General features: G+C 40.3%; 1 protein-coding gene across 1 annotated transcript in view; it reads right to left on the bottom strand.

Annotated features, from left to right (window-relative positions):
- The window catches only part of adgrv1 (adhesion G protein-coupled receptor V1), a 96,929-nt gene that overhangs the window by 48,278 nt on the left and 32,887 nt on the right, over nt 1-15,764 (bottom strand). The window contains exons 29-69 of the mRNA XM_077714886.1: nt 15,369-15,508; nt 14,371-14,736; nt 14,051-14,294; nt 13,087-13,302; nt 12,790-13,005; nt 12,471-12,715; nt 12,220-12,401; nt 11,298-11,796; nt 10,902-11,211; nt 10,597-10,806; nt 10,397-10,527; nt 10,220-10,319; nt 9,974-10,153; nt 9,734-9,897; nt 9,540-9,627; nt 8,593-8,671; nt 8,366-8,504; nt 8,149-8,290; nt 7,805-8,070; nt 7,479-7,654; nt 7,263-7,390; nt 7,004-7,185; nt 6,782-6,928; nt 6,630-6,710; nt 6,278-6,542; nt 5,979-6,101; nt 5,690-5,912; nt 5,401-5,605; nt 5,127-5,273; nt 4,648-4,903; nt 3,683-3,885; nt 3,417-3,590; nt 2,849-3,025; nt 2,608-2,787; nt 2,322-2,486; nt 1,285-1,408; nt 1,079-1,202; nt 862-1,000; nt 605-790; nt 265-500; nt 4-152 (exon numbers count right to left, since the gene is read on the bottom strand). Coding sequence (XP_077571012.1) covers nt 4-152; nt 265-500; nt 605-790; nt 862-1,000; nt 1,079-1,202; nt 1,285-1,408; nt 2,322-2,486; nt 2,608-2,787; nt 2,849-3,025; nt 3,417-3,590; nt 3,683-3,885; nt 4,648-4,903; nt 5,127-5,273; nt 5,401-5,605; nt 5,690-5,912; nt 5,979-6,101; nt 6,278-6,542; nt 6,630-6,710; nt 6,782-6,928; nt 7,004-7,185; nt 7,263-7,390; nt 7,479-7,654; nt 7,805-8,070; nt 8,149-8,290; nt 8,366-8,504; nt 8,593-8,671; nt 9,540-9,627; nt 9,734-9,897; nt 9,974-10,153; nt 10,220-10,319; nt 10,397-10,527; nt 10,597-10,806; nt 10,902-11,211; nt 11,298-11,796; nt 12,220-12,401; nt 12,471-12,715; nt 12,790-13,005; nt 13,087-13,302; nt 14,051-14,294; nt 14,371-14,736; nt 15,369-15,508 — 7,707 coding nt within the window. The remainder of the gene's footprint in view (nt 1-3; nt 153-264; nt 501-604; nt 791-861; nt 1,001-1,078; nt 1,203-1,284; nt 1,409-2,321; nt 2,487-2,607; nt 2,788-2,848; nt 3,026-3,416; nt 3,591-3,682; nt 3,886-4,647; nt 4,904-5,126; nt 5,274-5,400; nt 5,606-5,689; nt 5,913-5,978; nt 6,102-6,277; nt 6,543-6,629; nt 6,711-6,781; nt 6,929-7,003; nt 7,186-7,262; nt 7,391-7,478; nt 7,655-7,804; nt 8,071-8,148; nt 8,291-8,365; nt 8,505-8,592; nt 8,672-9,539; nt 9,628-9,733; nt 9,898-9,973; nt 10,154-10,219; nt 10,320-10,396; nt 10,528-10,596; nt 10,807-10,901; nt 11,212-11,297; nt 11,797-12,219; nt 12,402-12,470; nt 12,716-12,789; nt 13,006-13,086; nt 13,303-14,050; nt 14,295-14,370; nt 14,737-15,368; nt 15,509-15,764) is intronic.

Here is a 15,764-nt window from a genome sequence, read left to right as displayed (position 1 = left end):
CACCTGTGATGTTAATGTGGTCATGACTGAACTCTACGACACCCTCAGCATTGTCATTCATTAGTATGTAAACAGCAAGAGATGAGATGTCACCGATGGCTGGAGGTTGGTCAAGTCGGAAACCTGACTCAGTCAGTGTGTAATCCATACCACTGACCAATAGAGGGTGACAAGAAATTAGAAAAATAAGTTGAATTACCAATGCCGTATACCCTAACATCAAATTCAATGTCATCTTTTTGAAGACTAGTTGTGTTTTTGTACCTGACATTGACTAGCTCTACATCGGTAATATTGAAATAGAACATTTCAGGCCCCTCTGGAAGATTGTCGTCATGGATACGCACTAACACACGTTCTACTGTTAGACCTGGGGTGAAGAGCACCTGCCCCGAAACAGCAGAATAGTCTTCTCCACTAACTGCTGTGTAGTCTGAGGTTTGGTAGGTGACCCAAACGTTTCCCAAACTACCCATTGTGCGATTAATAGTCAAAATTACCTAAAAGAAAAGAGTTAAGGGTCAATTTTTAATGTCGTATACATGTCAAATATTTAACAGCTTCTTAATCAGGAATGTTATTATGACTATAATGCTGAACTTACAGTTTTCTCCACTTCATCTGTGCTGATCTGCGTTTGGGTGAGGGAGAACAGTCCATAAGGGTTGTCACTGGCAGCCATGGTTATCCTGGCATGCTGTGCATTGGGACTGATTTCCAGTCCCGGGGTCATGGATGTCAGCATTAATTGGAAGTCGCGACGTTCCTCGGGAAAATCATCATCTATGGCCTTGAATTGCAACCGAAAACGAGATGATTCATTCACCGTTAAATTAACCTGCATTCCGCAATTGTCAATACCTCCAGAGAAAAAGAAGCAAAAGATTGCTTATCTTTCATTGTTACTGAGCCAAAGATACTTTTGAATTCATCATCCAAAGCGGGAGTGATATTCCAAAACACCTGCACTTCCCCGAACACACCTGGCCCACGAACAAGACTGGGGGAAAAATTATATTTTTAATTTACTTTAATCCTTTTTTTTTTAAAGGAGATTTTCCTATTAAATTCATCTTACTTGACAACAGTGCTTCCATTATAAAATCCTTCAGGTTCTCCAATGAAAATGTTCCTGGAAGACTCCGCCAAACCTATGATACCCAAGGCAGCTTTGTCTGCCATGATAGTGATGGTTGCCAAGCCTGAGGTAAAACATATCAGGAAAAAATGTCAGTTATACTTTATCAGGTCCATCTTAGTAGCAGTAAAATAATTTCCCAGTACCATTTAAAGGGTCAATAACAGCACTGCCATCACTTGCTGGAAAGAGCTTAACAGTGAAGCTCTCATCGCCTTCTAGTATGCTATCACCAATAGCATTTATCACAAAAGTCTTCATCGATTCAGTCTGGAAAATCAACATTACAGTTACTCGTTTGCTGCATAGTGACGCCTCCAGAAATTCTCTGATGGTGATACTTAACACAACTTAACACCAAAAGTAAACCCAAAAAAAGTTTGTTCAACTTGGAATAACTATCTTTGTTATTTTTGTTCAACATTTAAGTTTTTTTCTTCCGTTTTTTTTTGTTACCCCAGTTAAGTGACCATTTTCAAGACTTGGTGTCCATATATTTTCATCATGTAGGCCACAATATTAACATTTGGTGTACAACTGTGTACATGATGAAAAAAGTGATGTCCACATATGTGGATGCCAGATGTGAATAAAAAAATCTAAATTGTTAAACAAATAAGAGTAGATTTTGGTTTTTATAGCATGTAGACTTGCACTTTTGATCATGAGATGAACACGCTATTTCATTCAGTCATTTTCCATACCGCTTACTCTCACAAATGTTGCAGGAAGAACTATTGTTATTATTATTTTCTTTAATACAAGTTCCAATTTTTTTTTGTGTTACCCCTATTTCTTGAAGGTAGGTTGTAGCTCTACTTAAAACCCCATTCAGGTTCAGATGTGTATTCTAGTAATTTTTCAACTGTTTATTAAGTTTATGATCAGATAAAAATAACATTGAAACAAATATAAAACACTGCGATCAGCGTGTCCTCCGCCTCTGATCCAAAGTCAGCTGGGATAGGCACCTCGCGCAACCCTTGTGAGGATAAGCGGTTCAGAAAATGAAAGAATAAAATTGAAATATATTCGTTTTATTTAATATATTCAATGCCATTGATAGTAATCGGCGTCAAATCCATAACAGTTAGAATGCTGATCAAATTGTTGCCAGCCCCTCTATAGCCAAGTTGAGAATTTCAAATTGTTAGAATTGTACCGCTACATTCTGAATTTGTACCTCAGTGAAGTTAAGAGTTCCATTTTGAGGTGAAAGGTCATTAACAGCTTCCCGTTGCAGCTGCCACACCAATGTCACAGCTCCTTCACCTTCTTCACTGCGCAATACCGCAAATCGAGCAACAGCAGCAGGATCACCAATAAACTCTGGCTCATGTACAGTAACCTTAGAAAATATGGAGGTTATGAGATAATGCTTTTTTTTTTCAGATAATCTAAATAAATAAGAAGTTTCTGGTAACCTCTCGGTTTGTGCATGGTTTAGAGTTGATAGAAAAAACTTTTACCTCCATCTCTTTGAATCCAAACCGTCCCAGAGGTGAATCATTAGCCGGAATATTGACAATCACAGAAGTTGCATCTCCTAATCGAGCGCCACCAATCACCCGCATTAAAGTCACTTTGAATTTCTCTAACGGCTCCATGTGGTCATCATCCAAGATGGTGAGAATAATCACAGCTTCCCTCTGATACACCAATAGATTAGGATTTTATCCGAATGGTCATATTTTGAAAACATTGTTTTACCTGGCCGTCTTGGAAAGTGATGTTGTCAGACAAGGGGGTGAAATCAGTGATATCAGCAGTAAGAGGTTGAGCCTCCCAGTAGATGTGAACTCTTCCAAGTGTACCAGAAAGTCGTACTACTTTCAGTTGGAGGATGTTGTCAGGTGCTGACATCTCAAATGCCACAATAGGGCTATCCTAGTCAAATTACAAAATAAAGTTGAACCGAATCAGTTTATGACTTTTGTTCCTCTTTTAAATTCATCCAGCCCATAGGATAACTGTTTGGGTCATTCCAAAATTGGAAAACATTTTAGATCCCACTTACTGTAAATTGTGACCTAGCTAAAGAAATTGTATCCTCTCCAGAGAAAAAGCTAACATTAATATACATTTTTAATCATTTCATTATGACTATGCCAAGGGTTCAATATTATCAATAACCTTTAAGCTTTAAAAAGGAAGCTTTTGATATATTATTAGCTATTATTGCTGATTTTGGAGCAGACAATATGAAAAGGGATACCTCGTTTTTCAAGAATTTTTAAGTCAAAATATTCTCCACTTTTGGAATGACTCATGCACTTACGGCCACAACAAACTGCAAGATCCCTCGCGGGTCATCGTTTTCCTGAATGGTTACTTCAGCTACTTCCATGCCCGGTCTCTTCACAGTCGGTTGGCCTGCTCCAGGTGGCCTGCCAACTGCAGCCACACTGGTAATATTTACTAGGAAACTCTCTGACAGTTCTGGGATGTCATCCTGAGACAAATACATTCATACACATTTGTGGCCAATTATTCATCGGCAGAAACAATTTTTTTTCTTCATCTGGTACAACAGATCATTCTTACGGGAAGTATTATGATGGTTACAAGGGCGACAGCTGCTCCTTCTGGCATGATTAGGATCCCATCTTTGGCAATGTAGTCATAATTTGCAGAAGCTTGATTGGATGGAGGTTGGTACAAGGCTGGCTTGGTTTCATAATGTATTTCCACTTGACCTGTGGAGCCTTGTTCCCGAACTATAGACAAAGTCAGGTTGGCTGGGAGGCCTGAAAGTTTGAGGGGAAAGTTGAGTTTAGTTTTCAAATCCTTTATAGAGCAAGTGACTATTTTGGGTAACAATAAATTATGAAATGTGGTCCCTAAGTGTGCTCCAAATATGTACGCGTTAGCTCTAAATTACAGTTATATTATCTTTTTTTAAAATTATTAATCATTACCAAAAAACGAATATTTTTTACACTGATAGAATGGTAATAAAACTAAAAAAATAACATTACAATTAATTTAAAAAATAAATAGAATTTTGTCATACCACACCCAAAAAATCATTTTTTATTTTATTTTTAATAGTATTTAAGTCATTGCCTGCCATTGACTATGACAGTCACTAGGGTGATGATCTTTCAGTGCTAATGACGGCACAAAACGTCCAATATATCCGAACTGGGATGTTTGGCAGCTATCATTTGCTGCCAGATTCTCACAGTAAAATGGATTGGCCGTCAGTGGCAGCCAATTAAGTTAAATGATTGCGTAATAAAGATTGAATGAGCATTACATTTGTTAAAATATTCTCTGACAGACTTCCCAAAAAGATTAAAACAAAGCTCAGATTATTTCGATTCCAGGAAGGCGTAAAAAACCCTTTTACAGTAAGTTTCAAAAGTGTTTTTCCTGTAAACCCTTCTTAGAAGGATCATTGGCTTGTGTTATTAGAGAATATATAGTACATTCAGGCACTGGTCAGGTCTAAATATTGCCACAGAATAAACTAAAGTACAGTGAGTAGTTTGAAATTCCTGACTAACCCTGTGGTTCTTGGGTTAGAGTAATGTGAGAGTCCAGATGCCATCCAATAATTCCATACGGAGAACCGTTTGGCAGGATGGTGAGCAGAGCTCGTGCCCGCAAATTGTCAATAACAGCGGCCTGTTGTATGTCCTGCAGCGCAACTGTGGTCACATCCTTGAGAGAGATGGTAACGCTTTCGCTCAGCTCTGCCACACTATCGGCCAGCACAGTCAGTGGAATGATAGCAACCGACTGACCCACTGAGAATGTAACCTATGAGAAAAAAAATCACTTTGAGATCAAGAAATGTAGATTTTTCATTTTCTAAATGGTGTCGCACTATGGAAGGCAACAATGTTACATGAGTCAACGTCCACCGAGTAACTGCAATTACACTTTATTTTAGTAAAAAAGTATGTTGTTCGAGGTCAGATGTAAACCAGGATTCTTGCCTGGATTTAATGTTATGTTACATCAGTGAGGGATATTTACGCACCACTCCAGAAGTGGGATAAATATCTGCCAGACTCCCACTGGCAGACCAGTGAACAGTCAATCTGCCGAAAGTCCCCCTTCTTCTCTCCACAGTGAGGGAAATTTGATGATTTTGCTCCAACTCTTCAACCTCCAGAGACAGAGAGTTCTGGAAATTGCAAAGAGTTAAATTCCCCTTAAAATGTATACTGTATATATTAAAAAATAATCATGATCATAGATTCAGATAAACAAAGTGAGCGACATTTGAAAGCAAGAGATGTTTGTGATCTTGCCTGCGCAAACCCTATCACTCCATGGGCGTTGTCATTGCTCGGAACCACAATGGTCACCTGACCCCCGAATCCAATCTCTGCCCCTCCTTTGGGATTCTTTAGGCGTACTTGAAACTGCTCCTGCTCTTCAGGAACGTCATCATCTAAGACATTCACTGCAATCTGTAGCTCGTTGTCGCCAGGTAAGAAATGCAATTCTCCAAAACTAGGGTGGAAAGAAACAACTGAATTATCTAGTGAAAAAGAGGTGAACCTGGCTTGAGTCATATGACATCACTTCAGGCAATACCTGGGAATGAAGTCGGACTGATTTGAGACTGAGGTTAATTCATAAAGTATAGAGCGATTCTCTTCAGAAGAAGCCAAAATTATCTTGGTGTTGTTCAGGGATGAGACTTTAAAAGAGACAAATCTCATAGCTGCAGGAGCCTTCAGTACAATGGTGAATAGGCTGTAATCAGACCTCCAAGCGTAGAGTGATGACCCGTTGCCACCAGCAAGCAACACGTAAACTGGGAAGGAGAAAAAGAGCAGAAATTTATATGTACTTGTACTTCATCTTTTATGCAAGTGCTTACTGATTTCAGAGGAAGCAGTGAATGGATGAACAAAAGTGAGGCCTTGGTGAGGAATGGACTGATGTAACTCTGGTGAACGCTGCCCAAATTTCCACAGTAGAACTTCACAGGAAGGTAGGACATCTGAAGAAATGACATATGCCATTGACTAAAATGCCAAGTCATCATGTTTCAGTGTCATGGCAATGGACGTACAACCCATTTGACCTGGGAGGGCTAGCAGCGAATGATCACTGCCAGCCTTCCCATTGCCATCCATGTATTACTGAAACATGACCGGTCATTGCCAGCCGTCCCACCTTGATGAAGCACCAAAAAAAGAGTGTCCGCCGCTCTAATTTGGACTGTCTCCACTTGGCTAACTTTCCCTGTAACAGGGAAAGGTTGTGAATTTCCAAATCTTCCATCAGTCCAGTTAAGTAGGAAGCAGCCGGTGGTCACTCTGTTTAAACAGACTACTAAATAAGGAGCGTCTGCATGGATAAATGGAGTAACACTGACAATGTCTTCATTAAAGTCAAGTGTCTGAAGGAGGGTGAAAGTGTTGTTGGTCCAAACAAATATCTGCCGACATAAAAAGTTAAAAAAAAATTAAAAAACACACACTCAATGATTTCCACAGAACAGAAAAGCTAAAATGAATCAAATCACCTGACTTGATGCGACAAGAAAATGTCTTTCATCAATTGTGAAGTGTTTCACATCCAGACTTTTCACGCTCATGACTTGTTCCTAACATGACAAAAAACATGTTAACCAAACAATGTAGTAATGACAAGAAAATCAGTGGATGTTCTACTAACCAATGTGACATTGAGGTCCCTATGTACTTTCAAGATGCTAAGTTTGGAAGCAGGGGCAAAGGGAGGGCTGCCGTGTGTTATTGCAATGTAGCTAGTGTTTTTGGCCGTGAAGCCCACGCAAGAGTTAGGGTCCTGAATCCTCACAGACTGGAAGTAAGAAGTAAAAAATGATTATAGGACATACTACAAGTTCTTTGTCTGGACTTAGAATTCTTGATTTACCTCTACGGACACAAAAACTCCTTGCCATTGATAGATCGTGGCCAATGTGTGGGAAGATCCCACAGCGGGGGTCTTATCAAGTCTCACAGCAAGAAAGGATGGCAGTCCGGTGACAGAGCACCAAGTAGATGTGGGGCTGTCCTCAAAGCTCTGATACACACCCATAGCCGGGAAATGACCGTCTTTAAGACACAGATGACAACAAAAAAATATTATGATTTTTCATTGTAAAACTAGATGAAAATATTCATGACATCACCAAAAGCGACAGCTGTTTCCGACTGCGTCTCCCACTCCACACTGACAGCAGATTCCAGGCTGTTGCTGCGGGACACTGCGAGGAAAACTGGTCCACTTCCTTCATTTGCCACCACCTGGATGCTACTTCTACACAGGTGCCATACATAGTATTTACACCCAACCTAATCCCAACGTTTATGATACCGGTAGCTTTTGTATTAAATTTGTTTCGGACCTATCAAGAGTAGGTCCAATACGGAACAAGCCAGCTGGAGCAAGGTTCTCTAGGACTGTGATGACTGCGTGTAATTTGTCACCTAGACGCGCACCTCCGGTTGGATTGAACAGACTCACTGTGAACGTCTCGTTCATCTCAGGCTCACCGTCAAGCAATACTCGGATATCCAGCATCTGAAAACATGCAAGGAAAACATGCAATCAACAACTGGAGTGACAACCTGGAATCCATTTTCACTGGGAGGGATGGCAGCGAATAATTGCTTCTAGCACTAACAGTCAAAATGCATTGGATGACTACTGTGTTGTTTCTACGAGGTGTACCTTGAACCTAATACCATCCTCCATCACCACAGTCCCTTCTGATGGTACAAGATCTCCATTAGCAAGACTTCCATTGGCATCTGTTATGATAAACTCCACAGTCACAACTCCAAATGTGCCCTCTTCAGGGTTACGAACCACATAGAGGGAGGCAACACTCTCTCTCAGGCCTAGCTCAGATGTGGGCTCCTTTAGTAAGAAAGGCTCACTGGTGTTAAAAGATATGACACCATGTCCGTCATCACTAGCCAGGATGCTAATGGTGGCTGGAAAACAAGGGAAGCACAACAATGGCGGCGTATACTTTTGTTCCTCAGCAACAATCTTTGGAGTATGTGGCTAACCTGTAGTATTGGTGCCAAGTACCAGGCCAGGTGATGGATTGGACAATATAATCTGGAATCGTTCCACTCCCTCTGGAATGATGTCATCGATGATCTGTACCTCGACAAACTTGTGACTTTCGCCATTAACAAAATGAAGCATCTGAGTGGACAGGAGTGTTTTTGTCATTATATTTAAAATTCAGAATTTGGCAAATCCACATTTTTGAGGCTGTACCGTTTCGCTGATGTTATAATCAAGGCCTTGCTGAGCTTCAAGGTTCTGAGCATGGAAGAGAAGGGAAACATTCCCATATGTGCCCTTGTTTCTGTAGGCCACTAGAGTAAGAATCCCTAATGTTTCATTCACTTCAAACCTAAGAGCCAAAGATGTAAACATTTGACATGTTTGAAATAATATTTACTGCAAACATGGCAAAATATAAACTCAAAGTGTTTGCTTACATGGTGTTTGTCCATTCGATGACTCCTCTAATTCCATCATTGGCAGCAATGCTGACCTCTGCCACCAAGCCCTGAGTGTCTATGGCAGAAGATTAACATGCCTAAATTGTTTGAATGTTAAATACTAGCTTTATTTTTGTAGTTTATTTGCTCAACAAAGCAAACTCTAGCAGCTCTAAAACTGGGGTCTCAAACTCAATTCATTCACGAATTGACAGAAATCTGGGTGGAAGTGTGAATGGGTCTGAAGTACCATAAGGATTCCCCAAAAAGAAGAAGGAATGTTTCTGATACATTTTGGATAAATAGTTGTGAAAAACAACACCAAAAATGATCACTGCCTTGAGATATTTTAGCATAAAAGAGAAAAATGGGGAAAACAATTCCAGGAATTTTTTCAAATGTAATAATTTATTATTTTATGTCATGCAATTTGGTTATCCTTTTACCTTTGAGGTATGTTTCAAATAATTTTATATTATATATTAGATATTTACAGTATACATGTATTGCCCATAACCTGTTAAAATATCAATGTTTCTTTTCATCCTATTTTAATTTAAAATAGTATATATTCAATTTCCCCTGGCTTTTTAAAAATAAATATATTTATTATTCATTTTTAATTTATTCTAACTAGTTATTTAATTTTATTTAAAATTATTTATGTTTTAAGTATTAAGTTTTATTTCCTATGACAAAATATGTGCAGTGCACACTAATACAATTTGATTATCAAATAAAGGGCTGCAAAATATTGTCCTGACACCCCTGTTGTAGTTTGAAATATCATATTAAAGTGCAAAACTCTTGAACTACTCTATGACCAAGTGGGAGATCAAGTATCACTTTAATTTGCTTTTCCAGACAAGAAGACAAAATACAAACTATACTTCAAATGTTGCAACATTTCCCCTAAACGTTTAAAGGCCACACAATAACAATACCTAGTTGAGGAGCAGTAGCAACTGTTGTCATGAGTACGGCTGATGTAATGTTGACTAAGAAGTATTCCTGCAACTCTGGAATGTCATCCTGGTAAACAATGCAAAAGGAAAACACCAACTTAACTATTCTTATAAAACACAGAATGACCTCTTCCCTGCATCCTATGTAAATAATGCAAGATATTACTATTTACCTCCAGTATGGTGACTGGGATCGCAACAGAGGTTTGACCCTCCTCAAGAATGACAGAACCGGTCCCATCCAAGAAGTCTTGTCCGGGGATAGCAAGAACACCTTCTACCTGCGTGAGGTTCTCCAGAGAACCTTTGAGAACTTCATAGGTAACATTTACAGATCCTGGCAAAAAAAGCAAAAGAATTAGTCTGAAGTATTTGGTAAAGACAAGTGATCCTCTAAATCAGAACAAACTGACCTGAATTTCCAAATTCCCTGTTGATATAGATATCTACAGTGTGTTCTCGTTCCTCAGTGGTCACCTTTTGAGACAATTGAGCAATGGTCAAAAGCCCATATGGTTCGTCGCTAGTGTCAACAATTAACACCGCCTCTTTCCCCTGAACGTCAAATGTGGCTTGGCCTGGAGTTGAAACACCTTCAACAGAGGAATATTTTCATTTGAAATTTATGAAACAAGTAGTAGTTCAAACATGTTTCTTACCAAAAGTTTGGATGTTTGTCAGGAAAACTTTGTACTCAGTTTTATCCTCCAGTGTAGCATCTTCCAGAAGCTGTACAACAATCGTATTGTTTAACTGTCCCTGTTGAAGATTTACAAGTGAAGCAAATGATTTACACTTTAATCATCATTTTCTTCCATGATTTGTCTGTGGTCTACCTGATGAAAAGAAAGTCTCCCCGAGGTGGAAGTGAAAGTTCCTTCTACAAAAGGACCCCGTATCGTCCAGTCGACTGTGACGTTACCTAGACCTGGAGCGGTCCTCAAAATTAACAAGGTCAGCTTTTCACCTGAAAAGTGAATAAAATATAAATAGCAGGTCCAAACTAACAGTCACTGAATTATACTTGGCTACCAACCTTCTCTAGCAATGACTGACCGCGACGCCGGGTGAAATCCCACAATGCCGGCCACGTTATCATTAGCCAGAATCACGATGTTGACGGTATCTGAGCTTGGGAGGATGCGACTTCCTCCCTCCGTATTAACAAGCCCAATCATAATGTTCTCATTGTCTTCTGGTTCAATATCATCTCTGATCACGATCTTGATTGTTTTCTTCAGATCACCTACCGACACAAACAAAAAACATGGTGAGAATAAATACTCTGGGGAGATACTGTACAAAAAAATATCAAGGCAAAGTAAAGGCTGATATACATACCATCAAAAACTAGAGTACCCCCAGTTTTGGCAAAGTCTCTATCTGGTGTAGCTTTTCCTCCAACAAATCTCCACTCCACAGTCACTGTGCCCAAGTTGCCTCCTCTTCTTTCAATAACCAGAGGAACAACCAACATCGGTTCTTCGTGAACCTCAATGTATAGACCCTCGTTGGTGGCATTGGGACTGTCACTGTATATCAAAAACACGCCAAACGCATCCCCGTTCAATCCTATAGTGACCACTGCTTTATCGGGCTGGCCAATGGAGGGCAGGTTCTTCTGCTCCGCAGTCAAATTCATCAGTTGTACCTTCAAATGACATGTGATATCACATTGATTGCACTAATTCAATATAATCAGTAAAACGTTTAACTAAACCATTGATATGATAGTACCTTAAGGATCTGTATGGCAAAGCTTTCATCCTTTTCAGGCAATTGATCAGTCAAAATGAATACAGTGAGATTTGCTTCTCCTGAGCCGTCCTCCATAAAGGCACTTTGGGCCATCACAGGGACGTAGTCGCTCCCTGCCAAGGCCTGGCCGCTGAACAGAGAAGCAGCGGCGGAAATATTTTTCAAATATGTCACGATCTGATGCATTGGTGCGAGTTGGTCCGCCCCTGCTGTGACCCATGTACAGGAAGGCGGGATTGTGGTTGAGGATAGCGAGAAAGCTTGGCAGTCATTCTTCCTCAAGCACACAGCAGCACAGGCAGATAAGGGATCCTTCAGACCGGTCATGTCAAGTGAGTCTTGAGGCAGAGCACTAGGAATTCCTGTTTTTGGGACATCATAGTAGCTCAGCAGGTTCTGGCCCTCAACCTGTGCTGAGTCAACCGGGTCAATCTCTGAAGTGCTGTACAGGATTTGCAAGCGACCAAAGTGTCCATCTCTGAAATTGAAGAAATAAGATCTTTAAGGGTATAAACAATACTATAAATACTGTATAACCTGAACGACTGTTGCTCTAATTCAGGGGTCTAAAATTTTGGTCCTAGAGGGCCCCCATCCAGTCAGTTTTACATATATCCCTGCGCTACCCCATCTGAATCAAATGATCAACTAATCAGCAAGCTGTCCAGGAGCTTGATCACGATCCTGATTATTTAATCCAGGTGTGTGGGTGGAGGGAGACATGGAAAACAGACTGGACAGGAGCCCCCGAGGACCACAGTTGAAAATGATTTCTTGATATCTCTAAAACAAAAAAGGGATCATAGTTTATTGACTTATGTCTATTTCTGTTATGGGCAGCGAATAAAATAAGAAGAGAAAATGCACACCAAAAATGTAATGTTTCAATAATGACACATACACTCTTTGGATAGTAATATTGGCTCCAAGGCGTCCCTCCAGTGGCTCCTGTATGCGGTAAACAGGCTGTCCAAAAGAGACTGTCCCATACGGGTTGTCATTAGAAGGCACTGTAATGTGAACGGTTTTATCAGCGCCAAGATTTCCACCATTACTGGCACTGGTGAGTTCAATCTTTATAATCTAAGAAACAAAGAATATCAATAAGTTTTGAGAACAATCATTTCTAAATGATTGAATTTTTTGGTTTACCTCTGTTATTTCAGGAACATCATCAGCTAAAACCTCCATTTGGAGGGTCTTTGTGGTCTCTCCTGGAGCAAAGGTTACTTCTCCCGATGCTGGTTGGATGTCTCCCACTGCTACCATGCCATTAACAGTAGCCTGCCATTGGACTACCACTGTCCCAATAGAACCAGCATTCCGAACTATTGGCAAGGAAACTTCAACTGTGTTGGTTACTGGTTCTTCGACAGTGACTGGGGCAGCATGGAAGACTGTTCGTGACAATAAAAGCTTATAAACTTGTTGTAGCTATTTAAAAAATGTAGGAGAATCGTCATCAACTGACCAAAGGCACCAAATGGGTCATCAGAAGGCAATATGGTGATAATGGCACGCGTGAGCTCTCCAAGCAGGGCTCCTCCAGTAGTCTGATTGATTAACTCGACAGCAAAAGTCTCCTCTAATTCTGGTACCACGTCATTGATGACATATATCGGAACTGATTTGCTGGATTCCCCTTCTAGAAGGACGACATCGGTGGAGGCCACGCTGTAGTCTTCGCCTGCAGGTAACATGTACTGTGAATCTAGATAAAGGACAGAGATATGAAATGGTAGATGCAAGCCTTCACTAGCAAACTTACTGACTCTGGCGGTCCAAGGCACAGCTCTGAACTTAACCGATACATCCGCAAAAATTCCCCCGACACGTGTGACATTTATGATAGGGCCAACATAATCTTCAGCCACGCTGACAGCAGAAGCTGATAGTTGAAGTATACCGAAGGCGTCATCACTAGCCTCCACTATCACCTGGGCGATGATTTCGATTCTGGGACCAAGTGATGGGGAGTTGGAAACTGAAAAGGAACGTTAAGAAAATGTTATTAAGGCTATATTGTTAGAAAGAAAGGTTTAACTTATTGGGCACAAAGACGGCAATAAAAGTCTAATCCATATTGACTGAGAGAGCCCGGCAACGATCAGTAAATCAATATGTCAATGGTAAAAAGGGATTTCCAACAACTGGTGTCTCAGGAAAAGTATTTTAACTCTTAAGACAGGTCTCAAAACAAGATTTGGAAGGTCTGGGGCTTGTCTCCGTTTTGGACAGGCCAACACAGGAATCCTTTTTGTGATTTTATTGTAAATATAAAAATTAAATTACATTGCTCATGAGCACAGCCATGATGTGACATCAGTCATACCTAGGAATATACATACCGATAGACTCGAGCACTGGTCTACATGATAATGATTATTAGTGACATCACAAAGAAGGTTGGGGAATATAGGATACTCTAATTTGATTGGGTAAAACACTACTGGCACTGATAGATGGACTGCCACCATTTACAATGGCCACTGTCTGGAAATCCTGGGCTTTTACATTTCTCATCTGTCTGATTAAGAGAATGTTAATCAAGGTTTTGGAATACCTGCAGACTTCACTAGCCATCATAAAAAGTGTTATCATAAGCCATGGATTCTCAAAAACTACTGTGAAAGTACATACGTACAGTATATGCCAGGAAAAGAAAAAATGATTTAAAAAATTAAACAAAATTATGTTGTTCAATGACTGGTAGATCAGAGTCTGTCACTTACTAGGCCTTTGCTGCCCTCCACCAACAAGCTGTACACTGATCAGCTGAATGAACACAGACTCGTCTCTCTCTGGATCCTCATCATCCAACACTCTGATAGTGATGTTAGTTTCTCTTTGATTGGCCAGAAAAAGAACCGAATTTAAGAGTGGAATAAAGTCTCGCCCTTCTGTGGCTCGGCCAACCCCGGGTGTATTGTAGGGTTCCGGATCTTGTGCTTTAAGTGTTCTAAATGTGACTCGCACCTTGGAATAAGAGAAGGTATTGACACAGGAAGTCAGAAAATAAACGTTGTTAAAAAGAGACACGAACGACACACACCTGTCCCATTAGTCCTTTCTGTCGTAATATGCTGAGGGTAACAGCTGAGTCACCTTCAGGCAGGCGGACGGGCCTTGTGGTGTTGGAGAAAACAAAAACACCATAAGGGTGGTCACTGGCAAGAACGTTGACAGTTGAAGAGGTCGCGACACCGAGTCGGCCGTGAGAAACATTAACCAAAGACACAGTAAAACTCCTGTCCAACTCGGGGACGTCATCTTGGGCCACAGTGATAGTGATGCTCTGTGATGTCTGGCCAACGCCAAAGGAAATGTTGCCAGATTGGTTCAAGAGTTCCCCTTCTGAGCTGATATCAGCTTCCCAGTAGACAGTCACATTGGAAAGATCGCCAAAAGATCGGTCCACCTGGGAGATGGGAGTAAGGTGTTGCAAAATTAACTACAAGAAGCATTTTGCATATACCGTATTTTTCCGCATATTGGCCGCCTTCGCGTATAAGCCGTACCCTTAAAATTTCCTTAAAATTGTTGAATTTGACAATTTCTCTCATTTAGGAGATGCCCCATGGCTTTAATAAGGAGTACAAATGTGTTACTTTGAAAAGAAAATTAGTAAGAAAAATTTGGTTAAGCGTTTTATCTGTTTATCTTTTCTCTATTTGAAATAAATAGCCATATCGGCCACATTGTCTTGCATAATGGCATTTCATTTCTGTCACCTTGCAGTTTCGTGCATGTAGAGTCTAATTTGTATGCATATAAGCATTCAGTCATCATTTTTTTTTGACAAATAAGCTGTAATATGCGAGAAAATGCGGTATAGATAGTCTATAAATAGCTCTATTTTAATGCGACTAGGAAATACGTCGATAAGAACAGAGTGATTGCCTGACCCCTGATTTTACTTATGCCAACTGGAGGGCAATACCTCCTTTGTCTATTGGAATGTCCATCTTATATCTTTTTATATTGTTATTTTTTTATTTTGATATCAATATTTTCATAATGTCTGAGGGACTTCAACTATATTCAACCAACCTTTAGAATGACAATGCTATGTCCATCTTCTGGTTCTGTCCCATTAACAGACAGGGAGCTAGGGCTGAAGTTAAAGACTCCGTGGGCATCATCAGAGGCTGCAATGGTAACAGTGACCCGTGAGGCAGCTCCTAGGCTGGCTACACAGAAAAAACACACAAAGGCCTCAGAATTAGAAGACTAACACATAAACAGTATTGTTCAAAAATGTATCTCAGGGATATAGGGGAGATAAAATATATTCAAACTTAAAGTTGCTTAAGCCTATATAGGGCCCTCAGTTAATCTACCATGCATATTTTTGGGATGTGGGAAGAAACCAAAAATGGGGGAAAATCACATGCAAGCCCGGGAGTAAACATGTAACCACCACACAGGAAGGAGTGAACTCTGGGG

This window comes from Stigmatopora nigra, chromosome 4 (assembly GCF_051989575.1).
Source record: "Stigmatopora nigra isolate UIUO_SnigA chromosome 4, RoL_Snig_1.1, whole genome shotgun sequence".
Taxonomy (NCBI): Eukaryota; Metazoa; Chordata; class Actinopteri; order Syngnathiformes; family Syngnathidae; genus Stigmatopora; species Stigmatopora nigra.
This window is presented reverse-complemented; position numbering and strand designations above follow the sequence as displayed.